The sequence below is a fragment of the Rhamphochromis longiceps genome, linkage group LG3, assembly GCF_057381845.1.
Source record: "Rhamphochromis longiceps isolate RC_006_pf linkage group LG3, R_longiceps_female_GT1.1, whole genome shotgun sequence".
Taxonomy (NCBI): Eukaryota; Metazoa; Chordata; class Actinopteri; order Cichliformes; family Cichlidae; genus Rhamphochromis; species Rhamphochromis longiceps.
The window spans coordinates 12,509,869-12,527,196 of NC_140559.1; the positions used below are offsets into that span (position 1 = coordinate 12,509,869).

The window sequence follows — 17,328 nt, forward strand, 5'->3', positions numbered from 1 at the left end:
TGCACTGTGACTAAAATACAATGAGGTTACATCTCCTGTTACACTAATGTTTTTGATTTCATGTGTAGTTTGTGCATTGTGTTTAGTTCCCCTGTGACTTATTAGTTTGATCCTGTTGACCTGTGTCTCATTTTCCTCTCAATTCTTTGTCAGGTTGTCTGCTGTAGTTTGGATTTTTGATATTCAGTTTTCAAACCTTTGTTGTGGATTTGCTGCTGCATACATACATCCTTGGGACCACTTCCTTTTTAATCATGAAAGCATATTCTTCTTTTCTGTGGTTTGTTAAAAATCAAAAAGCTGATCTGGTCTGAAGCGCTGATGGTTCCTGACAGTCTGCAGCTTTTGTCTGAGGAACAACACGCTCTGCATCGTCGTCATTATGAGGTTATAATGTTAGAGAAACATCTGGGTCCTGTTCCAGACAGCAGGTGCAATAACTCTGAGCTTTCTATCTGACAGTCACCTCCTCCTGAACAATCATTTCTTTGGAAAATGGCATCAACATTCCCAGACTATCACTTAGACCTCAGTGAGATGACCCAGGCCTAAACTTTCTGATGAGCATCAATAACAGATCCTGTGACATGATTTAGTAAACAGCTGTATTCTTGTATCACACTAAAAACAGAGCACATATTTTCCTTGTGAAGTGTCCACACAGTGTCAGCCTGGTGTGAATGTTTGAATGAATCTTAACTGTCAGACTGGTGAACAAGCTTCCTCTCACACTCTGTACTCTGTGCTTCATCTCATTCTGCAGACATAACATTACAGGGAACCTTCCATGTGGAAACATGTTCCAGGTAGAACATCTCACTGAGGCTTATTCGTTAGCTGTTAGTAAAGGAAGAACAAACATCTTCAAGCTCGTGTTCTCAGAGCATCACTGAGCTTCACTGAGCAGCAGAAACATACATGATCTTGTCAGAGTGGAGGTGTGAGCTTCACGTCTTCTCCTCACTCATCAGCTCCTCGTTCTTCATTCGGACTAACAGACCCCTCAAACTCTTCGATTTCTCACCGAAGGAAAGGAGTCATCTTTGTCCAAATGGCCAGCGAAGCCCTGTCTGCCTTGGGTTACTGACGAGTTGAGCTGATGAAGACAAACACATAACGTCACATGACCCAGTCACACATGTCACATGATTTAAAGATTAGAGATGTCATCAGAGAGAGAGATGAAGAAGAAAGTCTTTAAGAGCCATCAGCTACCAGCTTCAAACTTTACGATTATTCAGAGCAATATCTAATACTAGTGACAGCACAAATTCCACTGTGTCTCACACACTGTCCAATATTACGAATGAACTAACCCTGGATTATTGTACCTCAGTAGATATATGCAGCTGTCCCTGGTAAATGCAACATGTGCTTGTGACGCCTGATGAAGGCTCTAAGGTCCCTGTTGATACAGCTCTAAGTACTCTAGGATCCCTGTTTGGGTTCTTTCTGTTTCCCATTCACTCGTTACTCCCTTGTGTATATTAACCCTGTGTTTTCCTTTGTCACGTCGTACCTCCTTATGTGCTGTAAGCATCTCTTTGTTTCTGGTTTCAGTTTTAGTTCTGTGTTTCATACTCAAGGTTTTGGTTTGTTTTTCTGTGAGTTTATGTTATGATGGATGTTTTTCCAGCAAATAAAGCTGCCATTCTAAGTTTTTTTTTTTGTGCACGAGTGTCTGGATTTGGGTCCACATGCAGGCTGCATAACCTCACATGACAATCTTAGCCTCTATGATGTCTGACAGGAGCTTCCATGTGGTACTGAGGCAGGTTATCATCTTGTAGTTGGGTGGGACCGGTCCCTTCAGGGGATCCTTGGGGATCAGGACTGTCCAGCCTTCAGTCAGTTATTCCAGGTGTGTCTCATCCATTAGCGGCTGGTTCATTTGTCCTGCCAGACAATCATGGAGTGCGGTCAGCTTCTTTAACCTGTAGGTATGGATCATACTGGGGCGCAGTGCTGTCCACTGCTTCAGCAGGTGTCGTTACCTGTGGAGCAGAAATGAGCAGCTCCGCCCGAAAAAGTTGTTCTAATGTTACTTGGTGTAACTCTTCACATGCTTTTCCACCTTCTTCTTTTTATGTATTTACCTGTGGAAGTTCTTTCTAATGAATTTCCCTCTCAGCTACATCAGGCCCGATTACAGAAGCAGCAGATTTACAGTTTCATGTCTCCGTTGATTGTGTCAGTGATTAACACAGGTGGGTGATGACAAGCAGATCTCACTACCTTCAGAGGTAATGCTTGGAAGAAACGTGAAGGAAGAAGGAACTAAAACATCACCGATTAAGTTCAGCAGAATTTCTTTACTGCACCAAACAGGAGGGTGAAGCCACTGAATCTCAGCTCACTGTAAACCGTGCACACTTTATAACACACTGACGTACCTTCTACAGTTTTAAGCCTTTTATGTTCACAATACAGGATGACGCCAAAGGCAACAATCAGGACAACCAGGAGAAGCAGGGCAACTGCGAGGACCCAGGGCCAGAGTGGAGGTTCTGTAATCAACACAAACAACCACACCATCATCGAACATGATTCACATCAGAGTTCACTTCTGCTCTGACTGTTCACAGCACTGACCTTTGACCCTCAGGTATACTTCTGTCCGCCTCAGATCTCGTCCATACTTCCGGGTGGTGCAGGTGTAGGTTCCACTGTCAGAGACTGTAGGGTTCCTCAGAGTGAGGCTGAGGTCTCCAGTCTGCAGAGCGTCGGCTCTCATTGATGTTCGGTTGGAGTAACGATGGTTTTGTTCTTTCAGCTCATCTCCGCTCTGCAGACGCACGTGGACTGTTGGCTTCTTGAACTCATCACGGTCCCACACTGCTGCTGTGGTGTCGCTGGAAACATCCTTTGCTACCTGACAGGGCAGCAGGACAGAATCCACCCCCTCATACACCTCCACACCTGAGGCATGCTGAGAAACTGAGGAGAGAAACATGAAACGGGTGATTCCACAAAGTTGAATCTGTTCTTCAGTGGGAGACTTCTTCAGTCTCAGCTGACTGCAGGTTTCTCAAACCTTATAAACAGTACATTTGCACAATAACTGAAACCTGCCCACTGAATGAACAATAGGCAGGGAGGTCAGTTCCTTCATCATTAAAATGCATATTGTCATGACCACTGATCAGATAACCATTGGGTGTGCCATGGGTTCCCCAGTTCACGCACTGTGGGCAATTTGTACATGGAAGAAGTGGAAAAGAGGGCTTAGCTAATCTACCCTGGAACACCACCAAGCCATTGGTTCAGATATGTGGATGACACCTGGGTGAAAATCAAATCTCAAGACGTACCGCATTTCACGGATCACATTAACTCGGTGGACCGACACATCAAATTCACCAGGGAGGATATGAAAAGTGGCAGGTTAGCCTTCTTAGACTGTGAGATTTCCATCAGTAATGGGGGACATCTAAAAGCTGACGTGTACCGTAAACCTACACATACGGATCAGTATTTAAGGTTTGACTCTCATCATCCACTGGAGCATAAACTGGGTGTCATCAGGATGCTACAAGCAAAAATTTCTGGCACAACTTCACCTACTTCCAAGGTGGATGAAGAGGGTGAAAAAGATCACAATACAGAAACTCCAGCAACACTTGAAGGTAAGACCAACGCTTTTCGGCTTGTGGCCTTCATCAGGGTCCTCATCAGCATGCTAACACACAGAGCGAACACCATCCCCACAGACACAACGGCCAGGGAAGGACAAGAACATCACGTCAGGAGGACCCTGAGTAAATGTGGTTATCCCAGCTGGACTTTTGTCAAAGCTGGAAAGGCACCTAAAGAAAGCTCCAGCTGATCCAGGAGAGAAGGACAACCGCTGCCTAAAAGAAAACCTGTAGTGATCCCATATGTGTCAGGAGTATTGGAGAAGTTGAGACGCATTTTTTCTAACACCAGGTCTCTGTGGCTTTTAAACCCCAAAACACGCTGGACAAAAACTGGTCCAGCCCAAGGATCGGGTCCCCGACACAAACAGAGTAACATATTGTACGCTGTTAAGTGCAGGAGGATTGGCAGGATTTATACATCGGGGGAACCAAACAACCTCTGGCGAAGCCAATGACACAACACAGCAGAGCCGCCTCGTCAGGCCAGGACTCTGCAGTCTGTTCACACCTACAGGCCAGTGGACACTTTCAATGATGAGGATGTAACATCCTGGACAGGGAGGGACGCTGGTTTGAGGGCGGAGTCAAGGAGGCCATTTACGTGAAAAGGGAAAGACCATCTCTGAATGGAGGAGGGGCCTAAGGGTCCATCTGTCACCATCTTACATGCTGTGATTGCAGCCATTCCGCAACTCTCTGTGAATGGGACTCATGGCCATTGATCAGTGGCTGTTGATCTGATTGGTATCATCAGTGAGACTCATAGACCTGTCTTTCCCACAGATGCAGGACAAAGAAGCTCTGTGCGAGTCAGCAGTGGGTGGAGAGCAGAGCTCAAGAGGGTGGAGGCCTCACAGAGCACACATTCATCCAGCAGGACAGAACACAGCTCCACACAAACTGCACTCATTGTTGTGTTCATAGAGAGAAATGTCTCCATTCACAGCAGAACAGGCGCTCACTGACACGCGCCCAACCATCAGGGCGGGACTTAATCATGTGTCTCAACATGTGTGCACACAGATGATGATGACCATAATTGCCTACACAAGAATCGACTCCCACAGATCATCTTGCCGTCTAACACGTGTCATGTGACCTCAGTCTGTCCTCAGATGACTGTCCCAAAGTTAAGTTCATCCTCAAGAGCGACGAACAATAATAACATCAAAAATAAGTAGAATAAAAACATAAAGTTCTCCACTCTAAACTGATTCCAGACCGACCGCTCAGATCTGCAGCCATTACACTCAGCAGACCTCTTCTTCTAACATGCACAAACACACATTTGCACACACACATGCACCTACACAAAACATAAACATGCAAAAGCACACAGACATACAAACATGTGCACACACGAAAGAAGAAAATTTCAACAAACTCTGAACATAGTCATTGCAGAATAATAAGTCTTGACACCACTGTGTGTGTGTGTGTGTGTGTGTGTGTGTGTGTTCGTTCCTACCATGCAGGAGGACCACAAACAGCAGCCTCAGCTTCATTCTCAGAGTCCAGTTAAAGAGTGTTTGTGTGACCCAGCTGATCCTCCTCCCAGTTCCCTGGTCTCATCATTCAGAGAGGCAGGACAGGAAGTGGAATGCAGGAAAGCATTGACCACCACCCATATTACAGTGAACCCCAGAATAGTGAAAGGGATGAACTGCACAGCACGACTTGGTCCAGTCTGACACAAAGCACCGCTGAACATGCTGCACAGGGGCAGAGAGGTGGAGGGCATACACGCTCTTTACCATAGGAAGGGTGGAGATAAGCCTCACTGTACCTGTAACACATGTTAGCATGGTGTTTGTTCAGAGCTCTGGTGGGAGCCCGACACTCTGATGAGCTCTGTGGTTTGATCCATTAATGAAGCTGTGATGTTGTCTAATTTGTAACCAGCATAATATAAAATAAAATGAACCTGAGCATCATAAACCTGAAACTGCAGTCAGAGATTCTGCTGGGAGTCATCACTGCAGAGGTTATCAGCTGTCTCTGTTCCACTCAACAGACCATAAACTGTGTTCACTTATATATTGAAGTAACAACAGTTGTGTAGCAGTTTTGATCTCTACCAGATTCATAGTTCAACATATTTCAGCTCTGTGTGTCACACTTCAGTTATCTGATTTAACTTCCTCGCCTTCATTACGTCACCCACCGCTGTTACGTGCACTCAACAGCAGCAGGATATCAGCGTGCTTTAAAACCTGATAGAACATCACTAGAATCAATAGATGGAGACTGATTTGTGTCCAGCTGAACTGCTGCCACTTTGATTTTTTTCATTCGTAGCACTGTCTGTGTAGCCAGCAGTGACCATGCTGAAAGCTACCACCAGAGGGCGCCATAACTGCTGTGGATTTACTATCATGGTACCTGTTAAAGTTGGTCTGAACTTATAAAACAGCAGCTGCCAGTCTCTGAGCCACATGCATCAACCAATGGGCACGAAGAATACCACTGATATGAGCTAGACAGCTGGTGATGATGATAATGATGATGTCACTGATGTTAACTTCCTGTTTGGGAGGTGAAAGGAAAGATAAAGAATCTCATTGTCTGTAAAACACTTTAATGGAAGTGAAATCAGTGAAAGGATTGATGAACAATCATTGACCTGAATGTCTGCACTGCAAACTCATATCTGCACATAAATAGATACTGATCGATAATTAATAATCAATCACTCTGGAGCAGGCCTCAGTGGGTGAAGCGGTGCATGTTGTGGATGCTCCACACGTCTCCATTCAGAGCGTTGGCGGCGCCCTGCAGCGTCCACGTGAACAGCGCCAGCTGCCGTCTGAAGCTGCTCTCGTCGAAGCGTCCGGGGTCAGAGGTGAGCAGGCCCAAGTGCTCAGTGAGCGCACTCAGAGTATGGTTGCCGCGGCCGTGGATCACATGACGGAATGGCGTCTCAACTGCAGACACGTACTGAGACAGGAAGTAGTACTCCACCTGCAGGACACACATGAGAAGACGTGCAGGGCTCGTGTCTCCACGATTCAGCTGTTCCAGTACTGTTTGCAGCACTCGTACCTTCATGATGCGAGTGTTGTAGAAGCGTGTTATGGTGGGCTCGTGCAGGTCGCTGTAGTCGATGGCTCTCTGCAGCGTCTCTGCCGCTCGGCTGTAATCTCCTCGAGCGCTGAAGACCCACTGAGGAGACAAACCTCTGGACTGGACACACACACAGAGGTCACATGACAGCGACAGGTTCAAACATGTGTAGAAACACTCACACAGGTGAGCTACCTGCAGCTCAGCAGAGTGTTTGTTGAGCTGAGCACTGAACTGCAGCACTGTCTGGGCGTAGGAAGTGATGCGCAGCGGCAGGATGTGGTCGTGGGCCAATCGCAGCACCATTTCCCCCACCAGCTCCCCTAAGCTCTGCCCCGTGACCCCCAGACGACCCCCCAGCACCTCCTGCAGGCGTGAGACACTGTCCAATGGCGTGTTGATGAATGGATATGCTCGCTCCTGAACATGTGACACGGATAACATGACATCATGTACCATGACAGTGAGTATGTATGATGATAGGTTTGTAGCTTGAACCCATTTTTTTTTATTTAACCTTTATTTAACCAGGAATGTCCCGTTGAGATCAAAGACCTCTTTTTCAAGGGAGTCCTGGCCAAGAGGCAGCACATTTCAAGACAAATACATACGAACAAACAAAGTTAAAATTACACAAAACAATTACACATTATTGAGGCAGCCTGTAGGCCTTTGAGTTTAGTTTTAAAAACATTTAAAGACAACAATTCAGTTAGTTTCCAGTCTTTCTGTAACATGTTCCATGAAAAAGGCGCAGAGTGGACAAAGGCTTTCTTACCCAGCTCTGTGCGGACAAGGGGAACAGACAACAGCAGCTGATCATTTGAACGCAAGGAGTAAGAACCACTATTTGTCCTTGTGACCAAAGTACAAATATAAGGAGGCAGCAATCCAAGCATAGCTTTGTAAATAAAAGTGTACCAATGCCCCTGTCTTCTAATGGCCAAAGAAGGCCATTTTACTCTTAAGTACAAATCACAGTGATGGGTCAGGTATTTACAATTGGTAATAAACCTCAAGGAAGCATGATACATCGTGTCCAACATTAGAAGACATGAAGAAGAAGCGTTCATATACAGAATGTCACCATAATCTAACACAGATAAAAAGGTTGCAGTGACAAGACGTTTTTTTACTGCAAAAGGAACCCATCCGCTGGAACGTTGAAGACAATATAATTACACTGCAAAGCAAGACACAAGTAGGCAAGCTTCTTCATGTTTCTCGTGCACGGGAGAGAACCGGACAGGCACCGTTCCTTCGCTTGACCCCAGTTGCTCTCGTCCGTTCTCCCGTACCACTGTCCTTTTATTGAGGTTACATGAATATGCATAGGTTCATTAACATATGACGTCTACATTCACACAAAGAGTACCTTGCCTGTGTGTGTGTGGTGGATGTGTGTGTGTGTGTGTGTGTGTGTGTGTGTGTGTGTGTGTGTGGGGGGGGGGGGGGGGGGTACTGCTGATCAAAGGGTCATAAAAGCACACAAGCAAACATCCTTGGTCAGGAAGAGGGTAGACTAGACCCCCCCCGGTGAGGAAGTCCAGCAGTTCATCTAAACAAAAAAGCACTTAGACTAGAACAGACGTAGCTACGTTAATCCTACCATAAAACAATTAAGACAAGATGCAACCTCTTCCCATGCTCCCAGGATGTAGGTGTGCATTCTAATGTGTGGAATACACACCAAGCCTCTGTAGCCTGTTAAAGATCACACAACTTATCACTACACAATTGATTATACACTTCTAAGCATCTATGGTTAAATATTTCTAAGCATAAATGACAATCAACAATACAAACTCTAACATATGATGTTGGCGTGTAACGTGTACCTCTGTGAATCTGAGCTCCATGGCTGGAACTCCTGCAAACGCCGTGAAGCTGAAAGCGCCGCTGTTCAGATACAGTGGCTTCGTACTGAGGAGACAGCAGCAGCTCAGTCAGGCGTCATCACAGTAACGTGTGTGTGTGTGTGTGTGTGTGTGTGTGTGTGTGTGTGTGTGTGTGTGTCCTCACATCCTCCAGCTACCTCCATCTCTCTCCGCCTGGCTGTAGATGCTCTGACCTGCATGTTTGGGATGCTCCACCTGGAACACATGAAGGCCCACTCATGCACAGCATCATGTGGTTTGGTAATCAACTGATTGCTCCGGTTAACCCTTTGTTTACCACAGCCTGTACATACTTATAGTTATAGCATATTCATAACATTTTCATACCGTGTACATTCTAACATACCTATAATAGATCCATATAATGTAATATATCTATATTATTGCCAAAGCACTTCTGGATGGATGCAAACAGCATTTCGTTGACTTGTACTTGTGACATGTGCAATGACAATAAAGGTAAATTCTATTCTGTTCTATTCAACTGATGGGCCCAAGCAGTCTTTAAATGAGTGTGACTCTATTTCTGTTTGAGAAGATGAGGTTTATGGGAATATTTAGTGTATCATGGTAGCACAAGGCCTAATGCACACTTCACATGACCCTACTCTTCAACCATTATGGGCTAGAGAAAAAATTAAAACGTTTTCTGAAACATGAGGATGATTTATTTTTCATTTAACAGCCAAAGTTAGAAAATAATCCCAGGCTTGCATGATTCTTGGTTGATAAATGGTTAAGAGAGGCTGGAAAATAAGGCCTTTGTCTGTCCAGTAATTTAGTCTTTCAAAGGCAATGGCACAGACAGTCCAGACTCACCTTTGTGAATAAAAGCTATTTGTAGATACATTTAACTGTAGTGTGGTCACAGATTCATGCTTTTACTGTTACATGATTGGGGCTTGTCTGGGATCGTTCCCAACTCAAAAACAATAATCTCAACCGTGCATACATAGATGATCCAACAATTATACTTCAGCCACACAAAATGGACAGAAGAACTAAATCTTGGGGTTCAATTCATATATTATATTAAAACCTTGGTATTTTTAAAGTGTTTATTGCAAATGAGTGTGTCATCGCCATAGCATGCACACAAAGGTCAGCTGTTGTCCATGTATAGATCCCTGAGGGACTCCGGGTCCAGAAAAATAGGATCAACATTTTTTTTTTTAATAAATGTGTGAGGGCGATGAGCTCCATCCAGCTGTGTGACCACAGTATTAATGCATCACAGATGTATCACACTCACCTGTCTGATGGCAGCGTCCAGCAGGTCAACCAGGAGAGGACTGGTGTAAGCTGACAGGACCTCATCACCTGATGAGAAGGACAACATAAGACACCGTGTTTGGTTAGCAAAGAAAATGCTTTCTGATTGGCTTCAAGCTCTGTTACCCATGACTGCCTGGTCCAGACTGAAGTAGGCCACAGCCTTCAGGTGAAGCATGGACAGATAACCCTGTCAAACAAAGGTCAAAGGTCAGGCAGTTATTTTGATAAACTGTTAAATTTGGTTTGGTTTGTATTTTCTGTGGCTGAACCTCAAGCCATTCGGTTGCTCCAACATTCCCAAAGTCTCCAGCATCCCAGCTGACAAACAACAAGCTCCGTCTTGGACTGAAACCTGTAAACGAATCCGTCAGTTCAGACAAATCAGAGGAATCAACACACCAAAGTAATGCCAGCATCATTTCAGCTCCCACCACCACAGTAAGCACACATGCATCCAGGTGAGTCTTACCCTTCTTCACCATGGCTGAGAAGGTTCGAGCCAGCTCCAGCAGGATCGCAGTTCCAACTCCGGACTTCACGGCTCCCGGACCCAGACAGTCCCTCTGAGCTCCCAGTATGATGTACTGGTCTGACAGGGAGATACTGAGGTTTACCACTGTGGCACATTCACCTGTCTCTGTGTGTAGTCAGCAGAGCGTACCTGGCTCCACTCTGCCTTCCAGTGATGAGAAGATGTTGTTGAGCAGGATCGGCTTCATCACGTTCTGAACCGACATCTGGACTCTGCGACCGTTACTGAACTCGGGACCGACAACGCAGCGCACGTACGGCAGCCGACCCTGCCAGGGCCGAGGACAGGACGGACCTGTCAGCTGGCTGAGACACAGAACAGCACTGTGAGTCACACTCACACCTGGGCAGGTTACCTGAGGGGTGGGGCTTACCTAAGCAGCTTGGAGGCCACAGTGGCAGTAATTGGCAGGGCTGGAATGAGTGGCAGACCGGAGGACTGAATGGGCGGGAACTGAGTGTGATTGAAGGAGGGAAAGCCAGGGGTGAAGGGGTCCCCTGACCCTAGGTGGACCTGTGATTGGACAACAGAAGGGAGATGAGGATGCTTATTGGCCAGGAGATGTGGATAATGTTTGTTTGTGTGCGTGTTACATGTTCAGACACAGCAGTGTGTGTGTTCAGGCCAAGGCGGCGAGGGTCCTGCGGCACATCAGCAGGGTCGGGGTAGATCAAAGCTCCACTCGCCCCGTTCTTCTCAGCCAACCAGACCTTCTCTGCAAAACTGACCCCGCCCCCAACACGCATCACCACCACACAGCCAGCCACAGACACGTCCTCACGTTTCAGCCATTTAAAATCCTCCGGTCGGCCATAGTTGGCATAGACCACACCCCCCTGCAAAGAGACATACATCAGTAACTGGGACTTTGGTTACCATGGTGACAGATACTTCCTTTCTGGTTGGCTCACTGTGGCATTTCCTGTGGAGCTGTACGGGCAGTAGTCAGAAGGGTTGAGAGGAATCTCTTCTGAGACCCGACCTGCAGAGTCCACCAAGCTCAGAGAGCTCCTCTGAGACCTGCACACAAATAAATGAATGTAGCACCCTCTGGTGGTCAAATTAGAGCACTGCTGAAATGTTAAATAGCTCTTTATAATGAGCTGTGTGTAAATGTGGGTTTGGTTTCTGTCTTTAAATGCAGCCGTTAGTCCTTTTCTGCTATTCTCACTGTTATTACAGAGTCATTCTCATTTGTTCTGATCAAGTCACTGCTTTGGAAACATTTCAGAAGTGATTTCATTAAAAACATATGAGGATCCTGTCTCAGAGTGATACTGAAAAGCTAGTTCATGCATTTATTACTTCCAGGCTGGACTATTGTGATTCATTATTATCAGGATGTCCTAAAAACTCCCTGAAAAGCCTTCAGCTAATCCAAAATGCTGCAGCAAGAGTCCTGACAGGGACTAGAACGAGAGAGCAGATTTCTCCTGTTTTGGCTTCCCGTTAAATCCAGAATTGAATTCAAAATCCTGCTCCTCACATACAAGGTCTTAAATAATCAGGCCCCATCTTATCTTAATGAGCTTTTATAAAAGGCTCATTAAGATAAGATGGGGCCTGACCGTCACCCAGTAACTACGGTGCAGGAAAAATAAAGTTTTTTTTGTTAAAGTTTTAATTCAGCTGGTCCTGGATCAGCTGGTTCCAAATCAGCTCCAGAGACTGACCACATGTTCAAAGCAATGGTTCTTTCAATAAGTGAAAGAACCAGGATGTGCTGGGACTTTACTCGCGCTGAGCTTCAATCAGCTGCATCCATTTAAGACCCAAAAGTATCCTGATGTGACATGTTAAGTGTATGATAGGTTATTTTGTTGCTGGTCTGTCCTGAAAGTGGGGGAGCTTCTCTGACTCTTACCTGTCGGGGAACTGCAGCGTGGCGTATAGCGACTCAGTCCAGGTGTGGTCCATCTGCAGCTCTCTGAAGCGCTGCAGGATCTCTGAGGCCAGAGAGGTACCCTCCGAGGAGCCTGGAGGATGAGCTGCCCTGCTCACGCGACTGATCACACATACACACAGAAGTTATTAAATAGGACCTAACTAAATTCTTTCATCGTTAATAAAATAATAACGTTGCTGCTCTACCAGGTGTAACAATCAAGTTTAACATCCAGGCATCCATGAAAATGGAATTTATTAAGTTTAACAGAGTTAGAAGTTAGCAGGAAGTTAGCTCGCTAGTTTCAGAATCAGAATACTTTATTGATCTGTTCTTGTTTTGCCTTATAATCTGGTGCCTTTATGGTCCGTGGTGGCGAGAATTACCTGACTGTGTTGTGGATGTCTTCATCCTGTAGCAGCTTCCTCATCATCAATCTTAGCTCTCCCAAGTAAAGCCCCGCCCCTCCTTCTGAAGGAGCTTTAGCCCCACCCAGCTGCTGCTCATGCCCCTGCTCTGCTTGGGAGCAGTGGTACCGCCCACTGAAGATCCCATAAGCCAATAGGAACGCTGGAAGGGAGAAGCAATGCTGGCTTTAGTCACATGATGAGACTAATCGGTTAAAATGATTGGCATCTGTTTACCAGCGGTGAACACGATGACTCCGCCCACACACAACAGCACACAGCATCGCCGGTCTCCATGACGATACCTCATCACCAGAGCTGTGAGGTCACTGAAAGGTCCCGCCTCCTCCTCGTCTTCTGATATCGCCAGCCGCAGCTCCGCCCGCTGAGCACCTCCCACCTCCTCTTCTTCATCATCATCAGACACTGAGTGGTGGACGGACATCAAGGAAGCCTCCAGAGAGAAAGATATAACCATGGTAACAGGCGAAAGGAGGCAGAGCTTGTCTCACCTGTGTTTCACGTGTGTCTCACCTGTGTCAGGTGGGTAGTCATGGTAACAATGCAGCTCTGCAGGCACAAAACACAGGGACAATCTCAACAACAGGAAAATATATACCTTCATTGTCTCAGGAGATTGGAAATAAAAGCGTCTGGAGGATGTGAGGTTATGTGTTAATTTTTGCTTTTGTTCTAACAGTTTTTACAAAGTTCCGTTTACAGTACTGAAGATTTTCACCAGTCCAAAATGTCTCTGTATGTGTAGCTTTGCTACGACTCGGCAGGTTTGAGTTTTCTTTCTGCTTGTAAGTGCTCTCAGGTGAGGTTGCTGGGCTGAGCCGTCCTTCACACGCCTGGTTCGAGTGGCAGCACCGTTCTCTGCAGATCACCCTCAGCAGTGTGGTGACTGTACTCACCTGCTCCCCCCCAAGCCTTTAACTTGGCAACACAGAAAATAACGCTTGCTGTCCACTCAGCTATTTGACCCTCTCTCTCCTCTCTTACAGAGCTCTCTGTGCACCATGCTAAGGCAGCTTCATAACCTTATTCATCTGACCTAAGCCCCTCACCAGCAGTGAGTGACGGCACCACAGGATCTGAACCTGATGGAGTCGGCAGCACACACACACAGGAGATTCTCACCTTCGCCTCCGACTCTCTGTTTGGACTCCGGCTGCTCTCAGTTCAGGATCCAGAGCTTCATCATGGGTCAGGATGAGCTCGGGTTTTGTTTTTTTTTTTTACTCCTCAGCCCGCTGTGATTGGCTGCTCACAGGGGTCAGAGGTCAGCGTGTGCTGTCTGTTTGATCTGCTTAACTTTATTAACAGCAAAGTAAACACACGCTCACACTGCAGAGCCTAAACGGCTCTCTGTCATTACAGGGTTTGAAAGAAGCAGCTCACCTGGTTGGGCCTGAGCGGTTCCTGGTGATAGACAGGTGTAAAAACTTTGCACACACACACACATGATGAAATCTCTAAACACATTGAGACTCCAGCAGATCCACCACAGTCCACATTCAGCCTGACTCAAAGACTCTGGATCAAACACAGAGCTTCCAGCAGCTGCAGCTTTACTTCCAGCTGACAGAAGCAGAATCAGGTCCAGGTCCACAATCAGGATCAGCTACTGGGAACCAGCATCAATCCTGGGGCACAGACAGAGGAAACTTTGTTTGAACAAGTCTGACTGCTTTAACCAGCACTAGTCCCAGAGTGTGCTGGTGTGTAGCAGCAGGACTGAGCAGGATCAGGACTCTGCTGGGCTTATCTAGTGCACTTTTATACATGTGAATGTGCCCACTGCTAATAAATAGAAGCAGTTGTATTAAAAACACAAACTTCTGTAATTAATGACTCATCCACATCACAATCCTGACACTGAGCCTGATGTAAATTTGCTGTCATTCATACAGGAAATCACCATACAGGCACATGTGTGGTTACACACAGAGATCCAGCCATGAATGTTTCTAGTATTTTCATTCCCTTTTTTAAAATAATCATCATTAAATAAGACAGAATCTGACTTGCATATATAAAAAACCCACCCTGCAGCCTGAGTGTGTCTTTATAAACTATCTGCCCCCTCATCCTTTGTACCTGCACTCAGAGCTGTGGACTCAGCTGTGGAAGAGTGTTTGTGTTGTGGAAAAGCTCATATTAAGAGCTCGAACACAAACAGCAGCCAATCACAGAGCAGGGACTACATGATGTCATCAGTGTCCATGCACACACACACACACACACACACAGCAGACTGAGATTAATAATAGCATATTATATAAAACTCATTTTGATCAGAGCCTGATGAAAATCACATGGATGGAAAAGAAAGATCTGATAAAGAAACACCGAACAGGTGGTCAGGTGACTCAGATGGTCAGGTGATCTGGGACTGCTGGTGCGGACACCTGGTGGACGGATGAAGAACTGCAGAGGTGATCTGGTGAAACCTCAGTGGAGGAGTTTGGGGTTGGATAAAGGTGGGGTTCCTCCTGTGAAGGGTGGAGCAGCTGTGAAGGTGTCATCCTTCTGCTGTGAGCTCAGTGGGACCATCATCAGACTCTGGGAGGCTGAACCAGCTCCAGTCCTGCTCTGTCTCCAAACTACAAACTACTGAACCCTGACAGGACTTTCAAAATAAAACTCCCTCTGCTATATGATAAGAAAGATAAGTAAATAATGTCACACTGCAGGCCTGCTTCACTCATCCTTCATCATGGTGCAGAGGTCAGTAAGCTGCTGCGTTGATGTCTGACAGGCTTCGATGACAGTTTGTGGTTGGAGCAACAAACAGGTTAAACTCAGATTCAGCTCTCTAACAGACTTCTTCAGGTTCTTCAAACCTACGTTCAGGTGCAGTGATGTGAAACAGTGCTTGTCCCTGATTTTCCCTTTTTTGTATTTTTGTCACATTTAAAAGTTTCACATCATCAAACTAATTAAAAAATGAGAAAGAAGAAAGAGAAGCAGCAAACAACATGGCCTGGATGGCAGAATTCCAAGATTAAACTAAAGGCTCATCTCAGATGTGCCCAAAACATCTTGATGATTGTTACGTCCCTCTGCAGCTTCTAATCGTCTCAGTGTTTTCAGCTTGTGCTAATTGGCCACACCTAGTCAGGTGTGGATAAAAGCATACCTGAGGCAAGCTTCCCGGCAGTGCACTAGTCTTTGCCTTGGTGGCACCAGCCATTTTAGCCAACCTGGTTTTCCATTTTAGGATGAAACCTCGTTTCACCTCCACTCTGGTATTCGTCTCCTTTTTTTTATGTTGTGGCTTTTGAGCCGGGTCGTAACATAAGTGGTGGCTCGTCCGGGATCTTTGGACATTTTAGTGGAGACTGAATGTCAGTTTGTTTTGCTTTTAAGTGGGTGAGTGATGGTGTTCACTGTAATTGAGCAAACTCCCTTTAGTAAGTGTGTTTCAGCTGGGTGGCTGTGCTGCCCTTCCATCGAAGCACTTGTTTGTTGTTTTGCTTTATTGTTTCAGTTTATTGTGTTTGGTGGCTATCCTGGGTGGGGGTACGCTTCAGAGTTTGGTAGGAGACTATATCTCTGGTCCGCTGCCTGCTCTCGAGTTCGCGTTTAAAGTTGCCTTGAGCCTGGTACACCACTGACGACTAGGGTAGGAAAAGTTAGGGGTTTTTTTTTTTTCTTTTTTTTTTTAGTGTTTTAGGCTGGGAGTTGCACAGAGTAAATCAGTGGCACCAAACTTGGTAGGAGGTTTGAGACCATTCATGATTATGGTCTGTAGCTGAGGCAGGTAGGCTGTTTTTAAGTTGGCATTGTGTGTACACCATGTGTGTGCATATGTCAGTGTTGATGGATGCTAATGAGATCCTTGTGAGGTGAGTGTTTTGTGATGTGACCTTTAGTGTTGTGGGGAATATGGCTATTTTGTTGGATCACTTGTGAGTGTTGTTGGCCAGGTGATGGCAATAACACTGTGGGGTGCTGAGCCACCCTTGATGTGATCATTGTGTGGCCATAGCTCTCTATTTTGTGGTTGGTCACTAGTTTGCTTGATTTACTGAACTTTTTGGATTAAAGTAACTTGTTGTGGTATAGGGCCACTTGTATGTGACTGTTTGTGTGGTGGAGACAACAGATCACTTGTGATTATTTGTTGCTACTTTTGGTTTTGTGTTGTAGCAGGTCAGGTAATCATTTTGGGTTTGACTGTTGTGCTCCTTTGTGTTGGTCACATGTTACTTTTTGTGTGTTCAGTGTGGCAACTTCAAATCCTCATGCCCATCCATGCTTAGAGATGCCAACTATAACATGAACACTGCTTCTGTTAGCTTTAACTTTTATTCCAGGTTTGTGGGTCAAGGACCTGAAGGCTTCAGAGGGGCTTTTAATAAATTTAGGGGTTCTAGAGGAACCCTTTTAAGGGAGGAGGTGTTACGTCCCTCTGCAGCTTCTAATCGTCTCAGTGTTTTCAGCTTGTGCTAATTGGCCACACCTAGTCAGGTGTGGATAAAAGCATACCTGAGGCAAGCTTCCCGGCAGTGCACTAGTCTTTGCCTTGGTGGCACCAGCCATTTTAGCCAACCTGGTTTTCCATTTTAGGATGAAACCTCTTCTCACCCACACTCTGTTATTCATCTCTGTTTTTATGTTG

The 17,328-nt window shown here is 45.9% G+C and overlaps 2 protein-coding genes across 3 annotated transcripts; both read right to left on the minus strand.

The window, feature by feature from the left end:
* Window positions 1-226: 226 nt before the first annotated feature.
* On the minus strand, window positions 227-5,143 carry LOC146672965 (myelin-oligodendrocyte glycoprotein-like). The gene is made up of 4 exons (XM_085401631.1): window positions 5,107-5,143; window positions 2,593-2,937; window positions 2,394-2,507; window positions 227-1,096 (listed from the first exon to the last, which is right to left on the minus strand). The coding sequence occupies exons 1-4, from the start codon at window positions 5,141-5,143 to the stop codon at window positions 1,038-1,040; spliced, it is 555 nt and encodes a 184-aa protein (XP_085257757.1). The 3' UTR covers window positions 227-1,037.
* Window positions 5,144-6,209: 1,066 nt separating this feature from the next.
* Window positions 6,210-13,918, minus strand: tfr2 (transferrin receptor 2). 2 transcript variants are annotated; one of them, XM_085401445.1, is made up of 18 exons: window positions 13,842-13,918; window positions 13,233-13,268; window positions 12,936-13,152; window positions 12,678-12,861; window positions 12,271-12,411; window positions 11,318-11,426; window positions 11,000-11,242; window positions 10,780-10,919; window positions 10,536-10,711; window positions 10,344-10,463; window positions 10,144-10,226; window positions 9,998-10,061; window positions 9,852-9,919; window positions 8,724-8,794; window positions 8,540-8,624; window positions 6,897-7,121; window positions 6,681-6,821; window positions 6,210-6,599 (listed from the first exon to the last, which is right to left on the minus strand). In XM_085401445.1, exons 2-18 carry the CDS (start codon window positions 13,251-13,253, stop codon window positions 6,345-6,347), a joined length of 2,343 nt encoding a protein of 780 aa, XP_085257571.1. In that variant the 5' UTR covers window positions 13,254-13,268; window positions 13,842-13,918; the 3' UTR covers window positions 6,210-6,344. The 2 variants fall into 2 exon arrangements, with proteins under 2 accessions (XP_085257571.1, XP_085257570.1); XM_085401444.1 differs by having other exon boundaries at window positions 12,936-13,268.
* Window positions 13,919-17,328: the final 3,410 nt, after the last annotated feature.

Excerpts from the sequence above, each read along its gene's own strand:
- LOC146672965 (XM_085401631.1), bottom strand. The coding sequence starts at position 5,143 with ATGAAGCTGAGGCTGCTGTTTGTGGTCCTCCTGCATG. Across the intron at positions 2,938-5,106 it reads GTTTGTGGTCCTCCTGCATG|TTTCTCAGCATGCCTCAGGT; the intron begins GTAGGAACGAAC and ends TTCTCTCCTCAG. Across the intron at positions 2,508-2,592 it reads AGTATACCTGAGGGTCAAAG|AACCTCCACTCTGGCCCTGG; the intron begins GTCAGTGCTGTG and ends TGTTGATTACAG.
- tfr2 (XM_085401444.1), bottom strand. The coding sequence starts at position 13,176 with ATGGTTATATCTTTCTCTCTGGAGGCTTCCTTGATGTCCGTCCACCAC. Across the intron at positions 10,464-10,535 it reads GGAAGGCAGAGTGGAGCCAG|ACCAGTACATCATACTGGGA; the intron begins GTACGCTCTGCT and ends TCTCCCTGTCAG. Across the intron at positions 10,062-10,143 it reads GAGCAACCGAATGGCTTGAG|GGTTATCTGTCCATGCTTCA; the intron begins GTTCAGCCACAG and ends TTTGTTTGACAG.